The 17695-nt window shown below is 39.7% G+C and overlaps 1 protein-coding gene across 4 annotated transcripts in view; it reads left to right on the top strand.

Moving 5' to 3' along the window:
• LOC138750405 (contactin-associated protein-like 2) overlaps positions 1-17695 on the top strand; it is a 2015431-nt gene that overhangs the window by 1743970 nt on the left and 253766 nt on the right. For all 4 annotated transcript variants that reach the window (XR_011349326.1, XM_069912458.1, XM_069912468.1 and 1 more), the window contains exon 16: positions 14413-14583. Coding sequence is in view for 3 of the 4 variants with exons in the window: in XM_069912458.1 (XP_069768559.1) it covers positions 14413-14583 (171 nt within the window). In the remaining variant the exon portion in view is untranslated. The remainder of the gene's footprint in view (positions 1-14412; positions 14584-17695) is intronic.

Genomic DNA, 17695 nt, shown 5'->3' with positions numbered 1-17695 from the left:
GGGACAAAGGATGACAAAATAAAGTCAACATACAAGTACAGTTGGTCAGGAGCATATGGAAAAATGGATCTGCCAGGATAGTCGGGTTTGTGAATTTTGGATGAGAGGTAGAATCTGGCCATGTAGATTGGGAAACAATGAAGTTCAAAGCCGTGGAGAGGAGAACTCAAGAGGTGACAAGGTCAGTGATTGTGTAGTACCATCATTGACCATCCATGACTGTAAGACAGTACAGAAGTTCAGTTACAGAGAGAGATCAGTTAGTATGGAGCAACGGCAATGTACTATTACTATTTTGAGCATTGTACAGGAGTCTGATAACAGTGAGAAAGAAACTGTCCTTGATTCTGATGGAGTGTGATCTCACACTCAAGAATCTTTTTCCTGACAGGAGGAGAGGTGAAAAGAGTGTGGCTGACTTGGGATGAGTTGCAGATGACGAATAATTGCAAGTCTTGCCTGGTGTATATCTTGTATATAACTCAGGGAAAGAGAAATCAAGATGTTTAATAAATACATAAATACATATTAAGGTTGATTCAGGAATATCTTACATCTTTCACTTCTCACAGGTCTTTTGCTCCCATTTAAGACAACTGTCATTTTTTTTAATACAATTTGATGCATAAAATAGGCATTTGGCTTATGAATGGTTCTTTCATGATAACTAATTCTTATTTTGGGTAGTGACCCAGTCCATACAATGGAAATCACTCTCTACAAGTGATCTCCACAACTCTTATTTTTCATTTGATCTTGGCCACAATAAGACCAAAATGTTGTTCTCTTACAAGATTATTTTGACTAATATTTCCACTGTGAACATTCATTTAGGCAGTCTGCAGGAATACAAAAGCTCTAATTTGTCAAAATGACAAGTACTTATGTAAATATCTTCCCTCTAGAATTTAGAACTTTTTTTTGTTTAATAATTTTCAGGAACATACTTGGATCAGAATTCTCAATATCAACATTGTGTAATCTCATGCTTCTAACCAACAATTTCTTCTCATATTTACAGTTAGTTAAAACTGGTTTCACTCTGGCATCCTGAATACTCGTTTACTACTGTTACAAATGTAATTGCATTGGCAGGATTAAACCAATTAACTTTCAAGTTAATGTTGCTAAAATAAACTGCAATACAACATGTTAATATTGATTAATGTATAATGTAATTACGTTCCATTAAAATGTTATATTTGCATACCACACCATTGATCAAGTCAAAAAAGTGGTTTACTATTTTGTGCGCAGTATCAGAAGGCCTCTTCTAACTAGTTTGGATGTACACAAAGAATTAATATGGAAAAGAAATGCAGATAATTAAAAGCAAAAGATAATGATGGTTACATTCCATATGTAATGTGGAAAATCCCTCTCAAGATTTTCTTCACGAATAGAAAAGTCAGAGGGACAAGGAAAAGAAAAATATTCTTGATGTTTGGTGCAGCTGCAAAATTTTAGCAAAGATTTCTATAGTTCTGTTGCATTTCCACTTGTTTTAGGGTCAACTATGTATGTAACTATTATCTGCAGTTAGAAAAGGCTGGAACTCAGTTAGCATAAGTACAGGTGGCTCTGAACATTTCTAGGCCATGGATTTTCTGGGCACCAAGCCAAGAGCAGGCATTCAAAAGACCTTGATTTAGACTTTTGAAAAGACTCACAGTTTTCAAAGGTAAATAGCTCAGGTCACTTTTAATCCCTGCACATGTTACTTAAGCTTTCATCGATCTTTGTAGAGTTGCTGTCAGTTTTCTTTCTGTCCTGATCTTTGGTTATTTTGACACAAGAAGATTTGTCACCAAGAACCCTCTGACTTTTGCTATTAACAGGAAACAATATAGCAGTCAAGATTTTGCTCATTGGAAATAACTCTTGTTTACCGATGAGTAGCTGTGGTGGCACATGGAGGTTGATGGTTTTCAGAGGGTTGCACATAAAAACATGCATAATAAAATATCATGAAGGTAAGTTATGTGAATCAATTATAACAGACCTTTTATTATATATAATAGAATCATTAAACCATAACACTACTACAGCACATAAAACAGGTTTGATAGAACCATTAAACAATAGAACAAACACAACAGCACAGAAAGATCATGATAGAACCAAAGATAAAACCATTAAAACATAGAACGAACACTAGACTAACAGCACAGAAAGGCCATGATGGAACCAATGGAGCAGCAAAAGCATGGGGACACCAGCAGTGGTCGGTGGATGTTGTACAACAACAAGCCACACACAATTTCACTTGAAATACCCCCACCTTTCAACTATTCATTGAGTATTGCAATTTGCCAACTCTGGGTACAGTACAATTTCCAGAAACTGTTCTGTTGTTCATAATTTAAACAACTTGAATAAAATTAATTACTCTGCTCCTCTGCCTGGCAGTCTCGCAGAGAGTCCAATTGAATCAATTGTCCCCAACTTTTCATGAGCAATGAGCCAAGTTCAGCAGCAGGAGGCCAATGCCACAGACCTCAGGCTCAGACTTGCGTGTGCTTTTTTCGAACGCTCGGCGTGATCATTGATCGACAGGTAGCATTGGGACCAGCGGAGCCTGACCCCAGCTGCTGATTGGGTGAACTCGGCTTCCATGACCGTGAGGCACAAGCTTTAATTGAGTGACTGGAGGAGAAGCATGACTACCCTAATATGTATGATAATGAAGACGCTGTTTACATCTGGTACCGCACGGATGGCAGTCTCTTCAATCTGAGGCGCCTGCAAGCTCACACCAAGACACAAGAGAAACTTGTCCATGAACTACTCTTTGCAGACAATGCCGCTTTAGTTGTCCATTCAGAGCCAGCTCTTCAGCGCTTGACGTCCTGCTTTGCGGAAACTGCCAAAATGTTTGGCCTGGAAGTCAGCCTGAAGAAAACTGAGGTCCTCCATCAGCCAGCTCTCCACCATGACTACCAGCCCCCCCACATCTCCATCGGGCACACAAAACTCAAAACGGTCAACCAGTTTACCTATCTCGGCTGCACCATTTCATCAGATGCAAGGATCGACAATGAGATAGACAACAGACTCGCCAAGGCAAATAGCGCCTTTGGAAGACTACACAAAAGAGTCTGGAAAAACAACCAACTGAAAAACCTCACAAAGATAAGCGTATACAGAGCCGTTGTCATACCCACACTCCTGTTAGGCTCCGAATCATGGGTCCTCTACCGGCACCACCTACAGCTCCTAGAACGCTTCCACCAGCGTTGTCTCCGCTCCATCCTCAACATCCATTGGAGCGCTTACATCCCTAACGTCGAAGTACTCGAGATGGCAGAGGTCGACAGCATCGAGTCCACGCTGCTGAAGATCCAGCTGCGCTGGATGGGTCACGTCTCCAGAATGGAGGACCATCGCCTTCCCAAGATCGTGTTATATGGCGAGCTCTCCACTGGCCACCGTGACAGAGGTGCACCAAAGAAAAGATACAAGGACTGCCTAAAGAAATCTCTTGGTGCCTGCCACATTGACCACCGCCAGTGGGCTGATAACGCCTCAAACCGTGCATCTTGGCGCCTCACAGTTTGGCGGGCAGCAACCTCCTTTGAAGAAGACCGCAGAGCCCACCTCACTGACAAAAGGCAAAGGAGGAAAAACCCAACACCCAACCCCAACCAACCAATTTTCCCCTGCAACCGCTGCAATCGTGTCTGCCTGTCCCGCATCGGACTTGTCAGCCAAAAACGAGCCTGCAGCTGACGTGGACTTTTTACCCCCTCCATAAATCTTCGTCCGCGAAGCCAAGCCAAAGAAATTGTACTTAGTACTTCATTACATAACATGCATAATAAAATAACATGAAGACAAGTTATGTGAATCAATTATAGCAGAACTTTTATTCCATATTATCCATCACAACTTTGTCACATCATGCTGTTTCTTTGCTGCCCAGATTATTTAGATGGTGCTGAGGTGTTCACTTGGTTTATGGAAAAGCGAGCGATCTGTTGTGGGGCAGGGTGTATCGGGCGTATGCTGGAATATAACAAGGAAGAGTTTAGGATCCCAGGCACCCTCAAGTCCTGACAAGCATGACACATGACCCAGGCCAGCAGCAGACACTGAACTACCTATGTAACCTATCACAGAAGTGGCACTGATATTTCAAAGCCTCAGCTGCCGACCTAGGTCATGTCGTGATCGACAGAACTCCCCCCAATCCTTCACCTTCCCAACTATCAAATTATTATATTTTTAATGTCCCTCTGACTGAATTGGACATTAAAAATCTAATGGTTTGGTGGTGGAGGAACTGAGGAAAGTGAAGGATTGGGGAGTGGGTGTTGGACTGCCAGTGAGGGTTGAATTTTTAAAATAGCTCACCCAGAGCACCTGGAGCCTGAGTCAAGGCAGACAGTTAGTTAAATAACTAGTGGCAGACTTGTTGTGGGTGCTGTGCTACTGGGCTGGGTCACTGGGTGATACTGAGATGCCTCCTCTCTGTGACCTCAGTGAGGTGGCCTCTCAGTCAATCACAGGAGCACCCACCCAGAGTGCCACTGATTACTTAAGTGTCTGCCTCTGGTGTTCTCTGGGGCGAGACAAGCTGCTTTTTCAATCTGCGATTCCCACCCCCCCCCTAAATCATCCTCGATTCCTCCACCTTCTTGGATGTTAAAAATCTAATGGTTTGGTGGGAAGGTGGAGGATCATCTATTCGGAATTATTGCACACATTGGACATGTCACATGCCACAATTCCACAAAAATTGTAAATGTTCATCATGTTGCTGCCGGCAAACTGCCAGCAACTCCCAGAAATTGCTGTGCACTGTTGCCGGCGTGACGCTGGCTCTGGCTATGCCCATACTACCACCAGCTTCTCCCGCGCAGGTGCAAATACAGTAAATATATACAAGGTGGCAGCCGCCGACCCTTAACTGAGTAGGGGCTCAGGCCCCCTTGCCCTTTGGGTCATGAGGCTTCAGCCTACTCAGCCTAGTGGTTAATCCACCACTGGCCACAACTAGTTGTAATCATGTCTCTGATTCCAATTGTTTTTGGTAATTTTCTATTTTCAACACTGATTCACAAAAATAAAATGCATCATACACTCGCTGCTGGTTAAAATGTAATATTGATTACCAGATCTTACATTTTCTACCGGACCCAGTCTTTTCTAAATACTTATACTCTTCCAATATCCAATCAGCCACTTAATATCGGTGAGGGGCACTGGAAAAGTGGCGACTCTCTGTCTTCCTTACGGTGGACGAGGTTAAAGAATTTCATGTAGGTTACATTCTAAATGTAGTATTACGTGACAATAATGGAACCTTTGCCTTTAACTTTTGGTATTAACAAGAAAACAGAGTCTTTGCCACCAAGAAATAACATTTGTTTTCGTAAACAAGTGGAACTTTGTTCTATTTTCCAGAAATTACAATTATACTGCAACTATTAAACAGCCAATGAGTGGTAAGCCTATTCTCCTGAAGTAATCTACTTCACTGACTCCTGTTAAACTACTGTATTTGATGGCATATAAGACTCACTTTTGTCCCAAAAAATGGCTCAAAAATATTCCCCGGGGTATGCAAAATTGAAATTAGGGTGATAATGGTGAGTAACACTGATGATGATTATCATTGCTGCATGGCTCACAAGCATCACCGCCATCTATCTTTGAGGGCTGGTGGTGGATTGTTGGGAGACTCTCCTGGTGGACTGCTGTTGGTCCCTCCCTGCATTGGTCCCATGGCCCGCCGAGAGGGGAGAGGTAGGGCGGCAGGACCAGTGCAGGGACCAACAGCGACAGTTTGTTTTTATAAAATGTTTTCTGCTATAGCTAAGCTTTTGTTTTCTCTTGTAAATTATAGCAGTAAATTATTATTTAAAAGATTTTTCCTGTTGTCCTAGTTGCATGTTTGGTCCAAGTTTTATTTCTGCTATACTGTAGCTTCTTATTTCAATAACATTAAATGCTTACCCATAAATACTGTAAAAAAAATTCTTAATATTCCCTGCTGAAATGGGGAGGGAGTCTTATATGCCATTAAATACAGTTCTTAACAGGAATCAGTCAAGCAGGCTGCATTTTTCATTTATATAACACAGACTGCAAAAGCACAAAGCTGTAAGTGGATCAATATAAATGATGTAGGTGACTCTTCCTCAGTGGCTCTATTTACTCTGATTTTAACCCCAAAAGGAAGAAGATGTGATTCAAAGATTGTATAATTGCATTCATATTTGGCAGCATTACAAGTATTTTTTTTGCTACAAAGTAGATTAATGACCATTGATCACAAGTGAGTTCTAAAGTTCACTGTGTGCTGTGCCAAAGGTTTCATAAGGTTAATGATGTGCAAGGTACAACATTCCACAAATGTTCAGTCAAATCAAATCCCAAGACATTGCATCATTAAGTACAAAGTACAGGAACATTTCCCTGTTGACTGCTATTGACCTCAATTTTGATAGGTTATTTGATGTTGGACCGAGTCAAATGATGCCCTGATATTGATTACAGCTATTCTCATGTCTCTTCTGGCTCTCAGTACTGAATCACAACTTGACAAGGCCTGGAGCAGAATGATTCTGGCAGGACGCAGATCAATAAAAACACTCTTGTTGCGTGGCTGTCACTGGATAGCATTATTAATGACTCCTTCCAGCACATTATTACTTACTAAGAGGGGGGCACTTGATATAGATTTGATAACATCATCTTTATCCTCTTTCTTTTGTGTGGAAAGGAAAAAGCATGAACAATCTTTTCTATTGTCAATTGCATGCGTGTATCATTTTGAACACTTGAATTCTAAACTGAAGGGAATATAAGCAACCTGTCTTATTTTAATATTTTAAAAGTTCGGATATTACTTTGGTGAGTACAATATCAAAATAGTTGATAATGAGATATAATTGAAAGAACATCATTTAAAAGATAAATCATACAATAGTTACATCATGTGTGGACTTTTTTTGAAGATGTGAACTCGGTTTAATAAACATCGATTCTTCTGTTTTGGTAATGTTAATGTAATTCTAAGACTATGTTTAATTTACTTCCATCCCTAATATTTTGAAACTTGATATCCCACATTATAATTATTGCAATTTATAAGGCAACCTGTTTAGTGAGAAATAGCTTTAAAGTAGTTTAACTAATTATCATGACAGTAGCATTTCACACTTGTTAAACAAGTCAGACAAATGATTCAAACAAGTATGGCTTTATCTGTGTGCGTCCATGCATATTCCATGTCTGCACATTGCGAGTGCCTGACTGCTTCAAATTCAGGTCTGTATTTGGACAGGGGCATCAACATTCTCCATTTTAGAATCAAATATTTATGATCCCTTAAGCTCTTCTGTCTCAGAATACAAGCCTTTTGATCTATCTATTTCCTGTCTTTTAATTGTGGCAACTATGCTGTTCAAGCCTTTCAAATTCATACTATGCTGGAAACCAATTGATCAACTCTTCCTGCATTTAACTTCAGTTTTCTTTGATTTCCAACTCGTATTGTAAAACCTCATGAGTGGTATCTCTTGACAGTTCCCGAAAACTTTTTCCTATGGCCCATCTATTTTCACTTTATCATCCTTTAATCTTTCAACTCAGATAATATATACCATTTTGACCCAAGATCTTGATTCTTTTTTTAATAATTTATTTATAAATTTTTAAACCACAATAATAGTTACATTTACATACAATTCTAAATTTTTTTAGTTTTTTTTTAATTCATCCCACTCTCCCACCCTCTCTTCAATGTAGAGCATTGGCTGGTACCTACGGTTTGTATCATGTTCGTTATCTATAAGCAGAGCAAGAGAAATAATAAAACTAAAATTTATCGACAAGTGTTTGTAAATTATGTACTATTCGTCCGCGAAGCCAAGCCAAAGAAAGAAGAAGGAGTATGAGAGAGTTGGATTTGAAAGATGTGACAACATGAGACCACACCAGCTTGTACACCATTAATCAAATTAATGTAGCATTTACTAATTTCCGTTCTTTCCAGGCTATCACGTGTTAACTGTTAGTTCCCATGAATTTTCTGTGAACATTACTTGTTGATTGAAACACACAGGTGGTGTTGTTTTCAATATCGCATCTGTCATTTGCAAAAATAATGGATTGATGCTAATCAAGAACAATAGCAGAACATCTCCTTCCATACATCATGCGGAAGTATTAAAGAATGTGGTTATTTTTTAAAACCCAAAATCTAGCAGGTTTAAAAGTTGCAAGGTGGACTCAACCATTATGCCACAGAGCAAAATTTCATTCTATGAAGATCAAAATCTGGAAATCCAACTTCAGGATCCCTGCAGGATTTTCCATTAATTCATTTTACTAGGCCAAATACTTTGCACATTTGGTTTTTAAAATGTATCCCCATGAGAAAAAAGTTATGCAATTAGAATGTAGTTGGTGAAACCCACCAAATAATTTCATCTCAGAACTCAGGATAGATTATATACTGTACTCCTTTCAGGCATTTTTCTTCCATGGCATGGAGCAAAGAAAAGATTGATCTCTCTTTTTTGACTGCAGTTTCTTTTACCTTGTAAAATCGCAGACTTTGATTTAAAGATGTCGCACACCCCATTGTTTCCAGTTGCCTGATTTTCCCTAAATTAGATTTAGAATTATTTGTAATAATTTAATTAGAAAGTTTTATTATAGATAGGACTTGATCCCAGTGACAAAATTTAAGAATGTTATTTTGGATGTTATGATCATGAGTTTATTTTCAAATACATTGTATAATTACTTGTGCATCCAGATTCTTACTTCCTGCAGCTGAACAGGTACTTTGTAAAAGAAACACAAAACACCAATTAAACAGCTACATTAATACACTTGATTGAATTAAAAGGAGACTATAAACAGGAAAAAAATGGATAGTAAATATCTACAGTTATTTTCGTGCTAAAAAACTGACATAGGAATAATGCAGACAGTCCTTTATGTGGTGTCAGAGCAGTCTATGACTAGTGTCATGAAGAGAGTTTCCAGAGTCTGATAGCTGTTAAAAACTGTTCTTGAATCTAGAGGACTGGTCTTCAGGCTTCCATACTTTCAACCTGAAGGTAGTAGTGAGAAGAGGCTGTGACCAGGGTGATGTCTTCTTGAAGCAGCACCTCACATACACAATGGATTCAATGAATGGGAGATCAGAATCGGTGGTTAACCTGGCTATGTTTGTTATATTTTAGTGCTTTCCACATAGCTGAGCAGTCAAATTCCCAATTCAGCCTCTGATGCAACCTCTCAATATACTTTCCATAATGCACCTGTAGAAATTTGAGGGAGTATTCAATGACATGCCAAATCTGTTAAAACTCTGTAGAAGCATCGGGGTACCATCTTTTTTTTTAAATATTTTATTTTGAGAATTTTCAATGAACATGCTGTCAAAACAAAGAAAAATTAAAAAGAAAAACATCCATATCAATAATATTAACAAAGTAATACAAATATCGATCTGCATGAGAAAAGAGAAGAGTCAATGTGTGATTCAATTATTATAAAGAAAGAAAAATTACAATAATACTACAAAATGCAAATTCAATGCCCATGTTGAACCAAAGGGAGAAAAAGCTAATAGAGAGAAAGAAGGATAAAATAAGAGAAACCCTCCCATTTCCTCCAAGAAACAAGAAGAAAAAGTAAGAGAAAAGACTAAGAGAAAAGATAGGTTTCACCTAGGATAAACCCCACTGTCATCAACTGTCTTATCTAGGGTCCTCGGCACTGCCAGCATTGGGGGAAGAGACAGGAGGGAGGAATCATTAAAGATTTACCCCTTTGGTAAGAATTCCATATTTTTGAAAAAATCTGAGGTTACAGATGATCTTCTCCAAGGGAACACAATTATGCATTTCTATCTTCCAGTGGGTTAAACCTAGTTGGGAATCAGATTTCCTGGCCACTGCTAAAGCGATCTTAACAAATTTTCATTGATATTTCGACAGCCTAATTTTAGGTCTTATGTCTTCTAAATTCCCCAATAAAAATAATTCAGGTGCCTGAGGGTATCGAATTCCAGTAATTTCTTTTTCCAGGAGATTGGCCAAATCTTCCCAGAAAGGCCTCACTTTAGGACATGACCAGATTGAATGCAAGAATATAAATTGTTATATGGTTATATGGTTACATAGAAAAAAGTACTTATTTTTTATCCACATCAAGAACATTGATCTGATATTTCCAATTTCAATTTATGTAAATTTTGTGGAGGAAGGATCAGCTGGTGCAAGAAGTTATATTGCACTAGCCAATACCTTACATTAATCGTGCTGTCCTGACATAAGTCAGACTAGCAAAGTGGATCAATTTCTATACCCAAATCTGATTCCCATCTTTGCCTGATTTATCAAGCCCTTGTTTAGGGGTTCCTGTCTGAGGTAAGGAAATTGGTGTACCATCTTCATGAATGCCTCAATGTGTTGGCTCTAGGATAGGTCTGGAATATGTACTCCTAGGGACTTGAAACTTCTGACCTTCTCTACCTCCACCCATCAATGTAGTCTATCAGCTTCTACTTCCTAAAATCCACCATAAGCTCCTTGGTTTTGATGACATTGAGAGCAAAATTTTCTGGCCCACCCAACCAGACTCTCCAAATCATTTTCAGTTATTCCTCCATCAATGGTGGTATTATCAGCAAATTTATAGGTCAAGTTGGAGCTGAATTCATGCATGTACAAGGTTTAGAGAAGGTGTATTAAATCCAAAATATAATAGTGTCCTTCTTTGTAGCTTAGGTGCTTTTCATCGAGTAAATATTAAAAATAGTAACCAAGGTGTCACATCACTCAAACGTCACATCGAAATATACAGTACAAATACAGGTTCTTCAACCCCACTGAGTGGATACTAGCCTTCAAGTATCTATTTATTTACTTATCCTATTCTAACCTATTGTATTCTCACACTTTCCCATTAATTTCCCCAGAGTTTACCAGTAAATAGCATTCATTGCTCAATTAACTTACCAACCTTCATGTCTTCAGAATGTTGGACAACACTAGAGCTCCCATATTTAACCCCATATAGTCACAGAGAAAATATGCAAACTCCACACAGACACAACATTTCTTATTGGTAGAAAAGAATCCCAATCACTGGAGCTGTGAAGAAGCTACCCCTCTGTCTGTGCCACTGTGAAAAATAATATACAAAACCAAAAGAAGTCCAGATACTGGAAATCTCAAGTAATAACAGAAAATACTAGAAATACTCAAATGATAGGTGTGGAGAGAAAAACAAGAGTTGATGTTTGAGAGAGAGTCATGAGTCAGCAGATGCTGAAACATAGAGTAAAAAAAAATACATTCCTAGAAGAACTCAACGAATTAAGCAACATCTGTAGAGCCAAAGGGATGGTCAACATTTTGGATTAACATCCTACATCAGGGCTAGATGGTCCTGACTGCCATACCATCAGGATAGTGAAGGTTTCAGGTCTATGTCCTTTCAATAAAGTTACAAAACTGACTGATTTAAGTGGGGGGGGGGGGGGGGAAGGGTGGAGGGAACTGAGGAAATGTCAGTGATTGGTTGGAGTCCAAGAAAAGTTGTGATGCAGTGGTGGTAATGACAGCTGACAGAGGGGAGGTGTGTTAGCTGTAAATGATCAGTCTGGAGGACATGTCAATTGAAAGAAATGAATGAAGACAGTGAAGTGAAGAAGAATCAACCTTGGAGCTGTGTGATATAAACACTGCAGTTGCCAGAAATTTGAAATTTAAAAAAAATGATGGAAATTCTTAGCAACTCTGACAACATTTGTGGAGAGAACAAAATTGAGGAAACATTAGAGATTGATTACTTTTCATCAGAACTGGCCAATAAAGTGGAAAGTCAGATAATCTGAAATTGATTAATTTGATATTGAGACACAGGAGCTGCAATCGATGATGTGGTTTTGTCCTTGAACTTATATTTGGCTTTGTTGGGGAGCCAAACATGGAGATGTCGGGTGAAAGTGGTATGGATAATTAAAGTAAGAGGCAACAGAATACTTGAGGTCAGCCTTATGGACTAAATGGAGGTCTCCTGAATCTGCTTTTGATTACTCCAGTATAGAGGAGAACACATTATGAGCACTGAATGCTATTTACTAAAATAGAAGTCGTCTGTGAATTGTTATTTTTACCTGGAAATAGCATTCTGTTTCTGGATAGAGGGAGGAGAAATCTTAAAAGACCAGGTGTTGCATCTCATGTATGGGAAGGTGGAGTGGAAGGAGTGATAGAGAGGGATAAAATTGCAACATTCAAAGGATATTTGGACAGGTGCATGGATGAATAAGCTTTGGAGGGATAGCAGCCAAACACAGGCAAATGGGACTAGATCAGGTAGCCAGATTGGTTGACATGGACATGTCGGGCCAAAGAGCCTACTTCTGTCCTGTAAAATTCTCTGAATCCATTACTTTAATATTTTATCCTCAAACAACCAGAATGCTACATAAATATTGTTGTAATATTGTTGACAGTCCCATTTCAAAATATTTTGGTTATCTTAATGAAAAAGTTTAGATATTGCTGGAAACACTCAACAAGTCGGGCCATATCTGTGGAAAGAGAAACAGCATTTAAAGTAAAAAAAAACAGTTGTTACAGGTACATTTCATTTTTCACGGATGTCTCATACCTTGTGGACCCAGCAAAGTTAATGTCCAGCACACTACAAGCACATTAACTAAGATTCCAGATATAGATGAGTGTTTCCAACTTTTCTATTTCTCGAATCTTACTTAATGTGCTCCTGGTGTATTGGACACTTTGCATTAACAGTGATGTTGGGCCCCCCTTTGATAATTGGGACCACTTTGTGTTCCTTCACTGTATCTTTTATGGGCTTCTTTGGCAATAGTCACGTTAAATTATATTACTTTTTTCAAAAAAGCTGCAGAGTTTGGATTTGACACTATTAACTTTTAATTAACTAACACTTCTAAAGAGCTCCTAAAAATGTCATTCTAATGTAATTTGGCTTATCAGTGATACTTCAGATCTCTGAAAGCCATTATTATGTTAATAGCTTCCACTTTACAGGATAGAATAGTTGACAATTCTCAACTTTATCCCTCATTTTCAAAATGATAATTGTTGTTCTCTAACAACCCAATTGAACTTTATCTGACAAGAAAAATGTTAATTACGTTTCCAATTATTTTGAACTGTTTACAGCAGATTGAATTTTAGATTGTTTAACAATTTCTCACGGTTTTTGTTCTGTGATTTTCCTGTTGTTAAAGGATTGCTCAGAATGCAAGCAAGAGAAGGATAACTTCAATGTCAGATTACACTTGTGTGGAACCAGTGAAAATATTGTATCATTACCAAAATACAATCAATAAATGCACCTATGTTAATCCTGCAAAACTGGTCTCCAGAATCATAAATTTAGGTCATTAGTCATATCATTTTGGTACAGTACTGTCAGTTGAAATAGATTACCTTAATTAACTATTTAAGCAAAAGAAGAAATTACTGTACATGCATTTTCTGATGTACTATTCAGACATGCAAATCAAAATGTGTTGGCTGGCCTCAGCCGCTTTGCATATGAACATATGAGGGCTTACCTTTAACATCCCTTTTGCACCATTTTTGAAAAATGTAGTATTTCTTTTTAAAATGCTCAATTTTCCATTCACCTAATTATCACTCAAATTCACATTCCTTGCCATTTCCACCTCACTGACAAAAGACAAAGGAGGAAAAACCCAACACCCAACCCCAACGAACCAATTTTCCCCTGCAGCCGCTGCAACCGTGTCTGCCTGTCCCGCATTGGACTTGTCAGCCACAAACGAGCCTGCAGCTGACGTGGACTTTTACCCCCTCCATAAATCTTCGTCCGTGAAGCCAAGCCAAAGAAAGAAGAACTTGGAGAATTAATTCAATTGATTTAGATTTCTTTGGTATTTAGTTACCCTTTCAATTTATGCTTAATCTTAATCCAATTGCCACAATATGTCTCTCAAAAACAACTTTAAGGAATTTCTGAAGGAAAGAATTCACCTTAAAATCTTATTTTGCTTTTTGTCACAGCATGGTTCTAGTATGTCTTGTTGGGTTTGAAATGTGTTGAAGTGTTTCTGCGAGTAAACCATCCGCCAAATTGGTTTACTTCGATAAACCTTCCGGTTACCAGTAATGAACTGGGCTCACCAAATAGTCATTGTTTATTTATTGTAAGTGACTGTACTCACTTTGTGCACCCACATACACTTCGTTATGGAAATAATGCAATCAATTATAAAGCAAGAGGTTAATTTCCCCTGTTCAAGTTTTTTTTGTATGAGACACTGGAAAGCTTTGACATTTCATTGATGTACAACTCTTGTTTTTTATGACATTGTTAAATTGTCCATGTCATTTCCACCTCTTTCCTCTTTCTCTCCATTAGGAAACTATTGGAATGCTGCCTCATTCAATACGCCTTCTTCCTATCTCCACTTCTCAACTTTTCACGGAGAGACCAGCGCTGACATCTCATTTTATTTCAAGACTTCTGCACCTTATGGAGTGTTCCTGGAAAATCTGGGCAACACAGACTTTATAAGACTTGAGCTGAAATGTAAGTGTGGTTTCACTTTTATCTACATTTAAATTTAAATTCTCTTTAAAAGCCCACTATTAGTATTTGTTATGAACATTTTTGAAAGTAAGTGAAATTCATTGAAGTATAATAAAGCACATTTATTTTTTAAAAACAAGCTGATGTTCATGTGCATTAGTACAGGGGTGTCCAAACATTTTTGAATGTGGGCCATAAATATATAAAGAGTCACGAGCCAAAGAATATTAAACCCAGCAGTTTTTAACCAGTTACACTGCAAGAAAAAACTGTACTTTTAGGCCAGAAAACCCCAGTGCTGCGGCAAGGGTGAGCTGCACTGCTGGAGAGTCGTGCTAGTGCCACATCACTGGAGATGTCAGAAGGCTGCCAGACAGTTGCCTCTCTCTGCAATTGTGCAGGGTGTCTCTTGTGACACCATGTGGGGATGTTGCCTTGTCCTGACTAGTATCTACCATCATTACTGCCAGAAAGATTATTTGGTCACCAAATTTTGGAATCTTGCTCTGCAGTCAGTTACACAAGGCAGAAGGAACTGGACTGAAGATGGGACCGCACGGATGATTAGGATATGTTGAGACCCTCTGAAAGAGATGCAAGAGGTGCTGCTGACATTTAAGTACCTCCTTGATGAGCAGCCGTCGATAGATCGAGCACAAAATTCAAGGCCTCACAGGGTGGGAGATGTGGAAACATCATGGACCCAGATGGAGACATCAGTGTTTGGACTGTTGACAGGGGAGATAATGCACCCAGGGATGGCCCAACCCATTCCACCACCTCACAATTTTGGTCACCAATGCAATGGTCAATCTGCACGCAGCTTTACTGCTGAAGATATAGGCCCAATACCTTCTTGCATCATGGAACTCCACAGCTGCCTCAAGGTGTCACACATCTCTATTCTTCCCATGCCTGATAGGTATGGATTACAGGACACCCTGGGAGGCTAGGGGAGACCTACATGGGCTACTCCTCTCACATGTTTACCCTCTCAAGCACCCACAAAGCTGATCCAGCTGCAGCTGGAGCCACCCAGCTTATCATGTCCACATTTGGCATTGCACAGCTGTAATGTCACCATCTCTGGTTTCACCACACTGCAATCTCTGGGAGGGGAGAACTTGCAACAGGAGTAGAGTGGGTGACTGCAGGAATGCGAGTTGAACCAGAGCGAGCAGATGAAGGACCCCCCCCCCCCCCCACCTTACCTTTCTCACACCACCCCTCCAACTCCTCATCTAAGCCTCAAACACAAAGTAGTTCCCACTGCGAGAGAGACCAGGCAGGGAACACCACTGAGCCATTTGGTTGGGGACGACATTGCTGCTGCCTTGGATCTGGCTCCAAGCCAGTATCAGGTCAGCACATTGGAAGTCAAACCCTGTCCTCTCTTGAGCAGGGTTACCCCACCTCAGCTCCAGGAGAATTACTGCAGAGTTGTGATCCTGTGGCCTCTTGAGCTCAAGATTCAGCCCACTTAAAAAGAGCAGGAGAACAGGAGAAAATCCATCCTCTCCTCCCCCACCCCATCCCTGGCACAGAAAGAGGGTATAGGAAAGAGTGGAAACTCAAAATGGCAGCAGCATCTAGTGTTAAAACTAAGAAGTGCAATGTACATAGACTGCAATTTATTGAAAGAGACTATGTTCCAACAGGCCATTTAAAAATGGTCAACGAGCCACAGTTGGCTTGTAGACCATAGTTTTGGCCACCCCGATCTAGTACATTCAATAAAACACAAAGGTCTGCAGATGCTGTGATTGTAGTAAAACCACAGAATAGCTGGAGGAACTCAGCAGGTCCTGCAGCGTCCTCAGGAGTTAAAGATATATTAATTTCATTTCAGACCTGAGCCCTTCCTCAAGGTGCAAGCAAAAAGCCAGCAAGGGGCCTATTATAAAAAGCAGGTGAAAAGAGAAGGGAGAGGAGTAGAGACCAAAAGACAAAAGGTTATGACATGAGGACCGGAAAATAATTGATAGGGGGAGGGGACAGTCTTTGGCTCTGTGAAGGGAGACAGAGAAAAGGGAAGAGAGAGAAAGAAAGAGAGACCAGGCTAGAGGAAAGAAGACAAAGAAATGATGGGTTTGTGGGGATGGGCTAATAGAAACTGTAAAAGTCAATAATTATGTCATCTAGTTGGAGGATACATAGACAGGACATGAGGTGTTCCTCCAATTTACCAGTGGCCTCAGACTGGCAGTGCCAGTAAGGAAATGGGGCAGGCATTGAAATGTGTTGCCACTGAGAGATCCATGCCGACAGAGCCAAGGTGCTCAACGAAGCAATCTTCCAGTATGCAACAGTTTCTCTGATATAGAGGGGATCACAAAGGGAGCACCAGATACAGTGGATGACCCCTGCAGATTCACAAGTGAAGGGTTGCTTCAACTGAAATGATCACTTGGGGCCCCGAACGGTGGTGAGGGAGGAGGCATGGACACAAGTGGAGCATCTCCTGCAGTCGCTGTGTTAAAATGGACCTTTGGATGGTTTGAAAACACAAATGAATACAGCTGCACAAACAGAATTTTTATCACTTTGCAAAGCATGAGACCTTCCTAACAGCAAGAAGCACTGCCATGTGCAGCTAGTCTTACCCCAAAAGAGTCTCCCTCATGGCTTACAAATCATACATCTTTTATACTTTAAGACCTCTAGGTTTCTAGAACATTCAGATAGACTTCTCCATATAAGTACATATTCTTTTGAATTATCTTGGGATTCATTAATCAGAGTCATGTGCCTTATCCAATAGCACAGTCTGAGCCAAATAATGGAGATGTTGTTCTTCTTCAACCTTGCTGCGTTATCAAAACAAACCATGGACTGTTCTCTGGGATATAATTTTGGTTACTACTTTAAAACTTATATTCACAACAAGATTAGATGTCAAGGAGGTGACTGGTGGAAAGGGAGAAGTTAACAAGGGAGTCATGGAGTAAGCATTCCACAGAAGGTGGGAGAGGAGGAAAATAGAAAATATGTCTAGTAGTGGGATCACGCAATATGTGGTGGAAATGACAGAGGCAATATGTTGGATCCAGGGACTGACAGGACGGTAGGTGAGGACAAGGGGAACTCCACTCCAACTGTGCATGGGGGTGGA

Source organism: Narcine bancroftii, chromosome 1, assembly GCF_036971445.1.
Source record: "Narcine bancroftii isolate sNarBan1 chromosome 1, sNarBan1.hap1, whole genome shotgun sequence".
Classification (NCBI taxonomy): Eukaryota; Metazoa; Chordata; class Chondrichthyes; order Torpediniformes; family Narcinidae; genus Narcine; species Narcine bancroftii.
The sequence above is the reverse complement of the archived record's forward strand: the minus strand, read 5'-3'. Positions and strand labels throughout refer to the sequence as shown.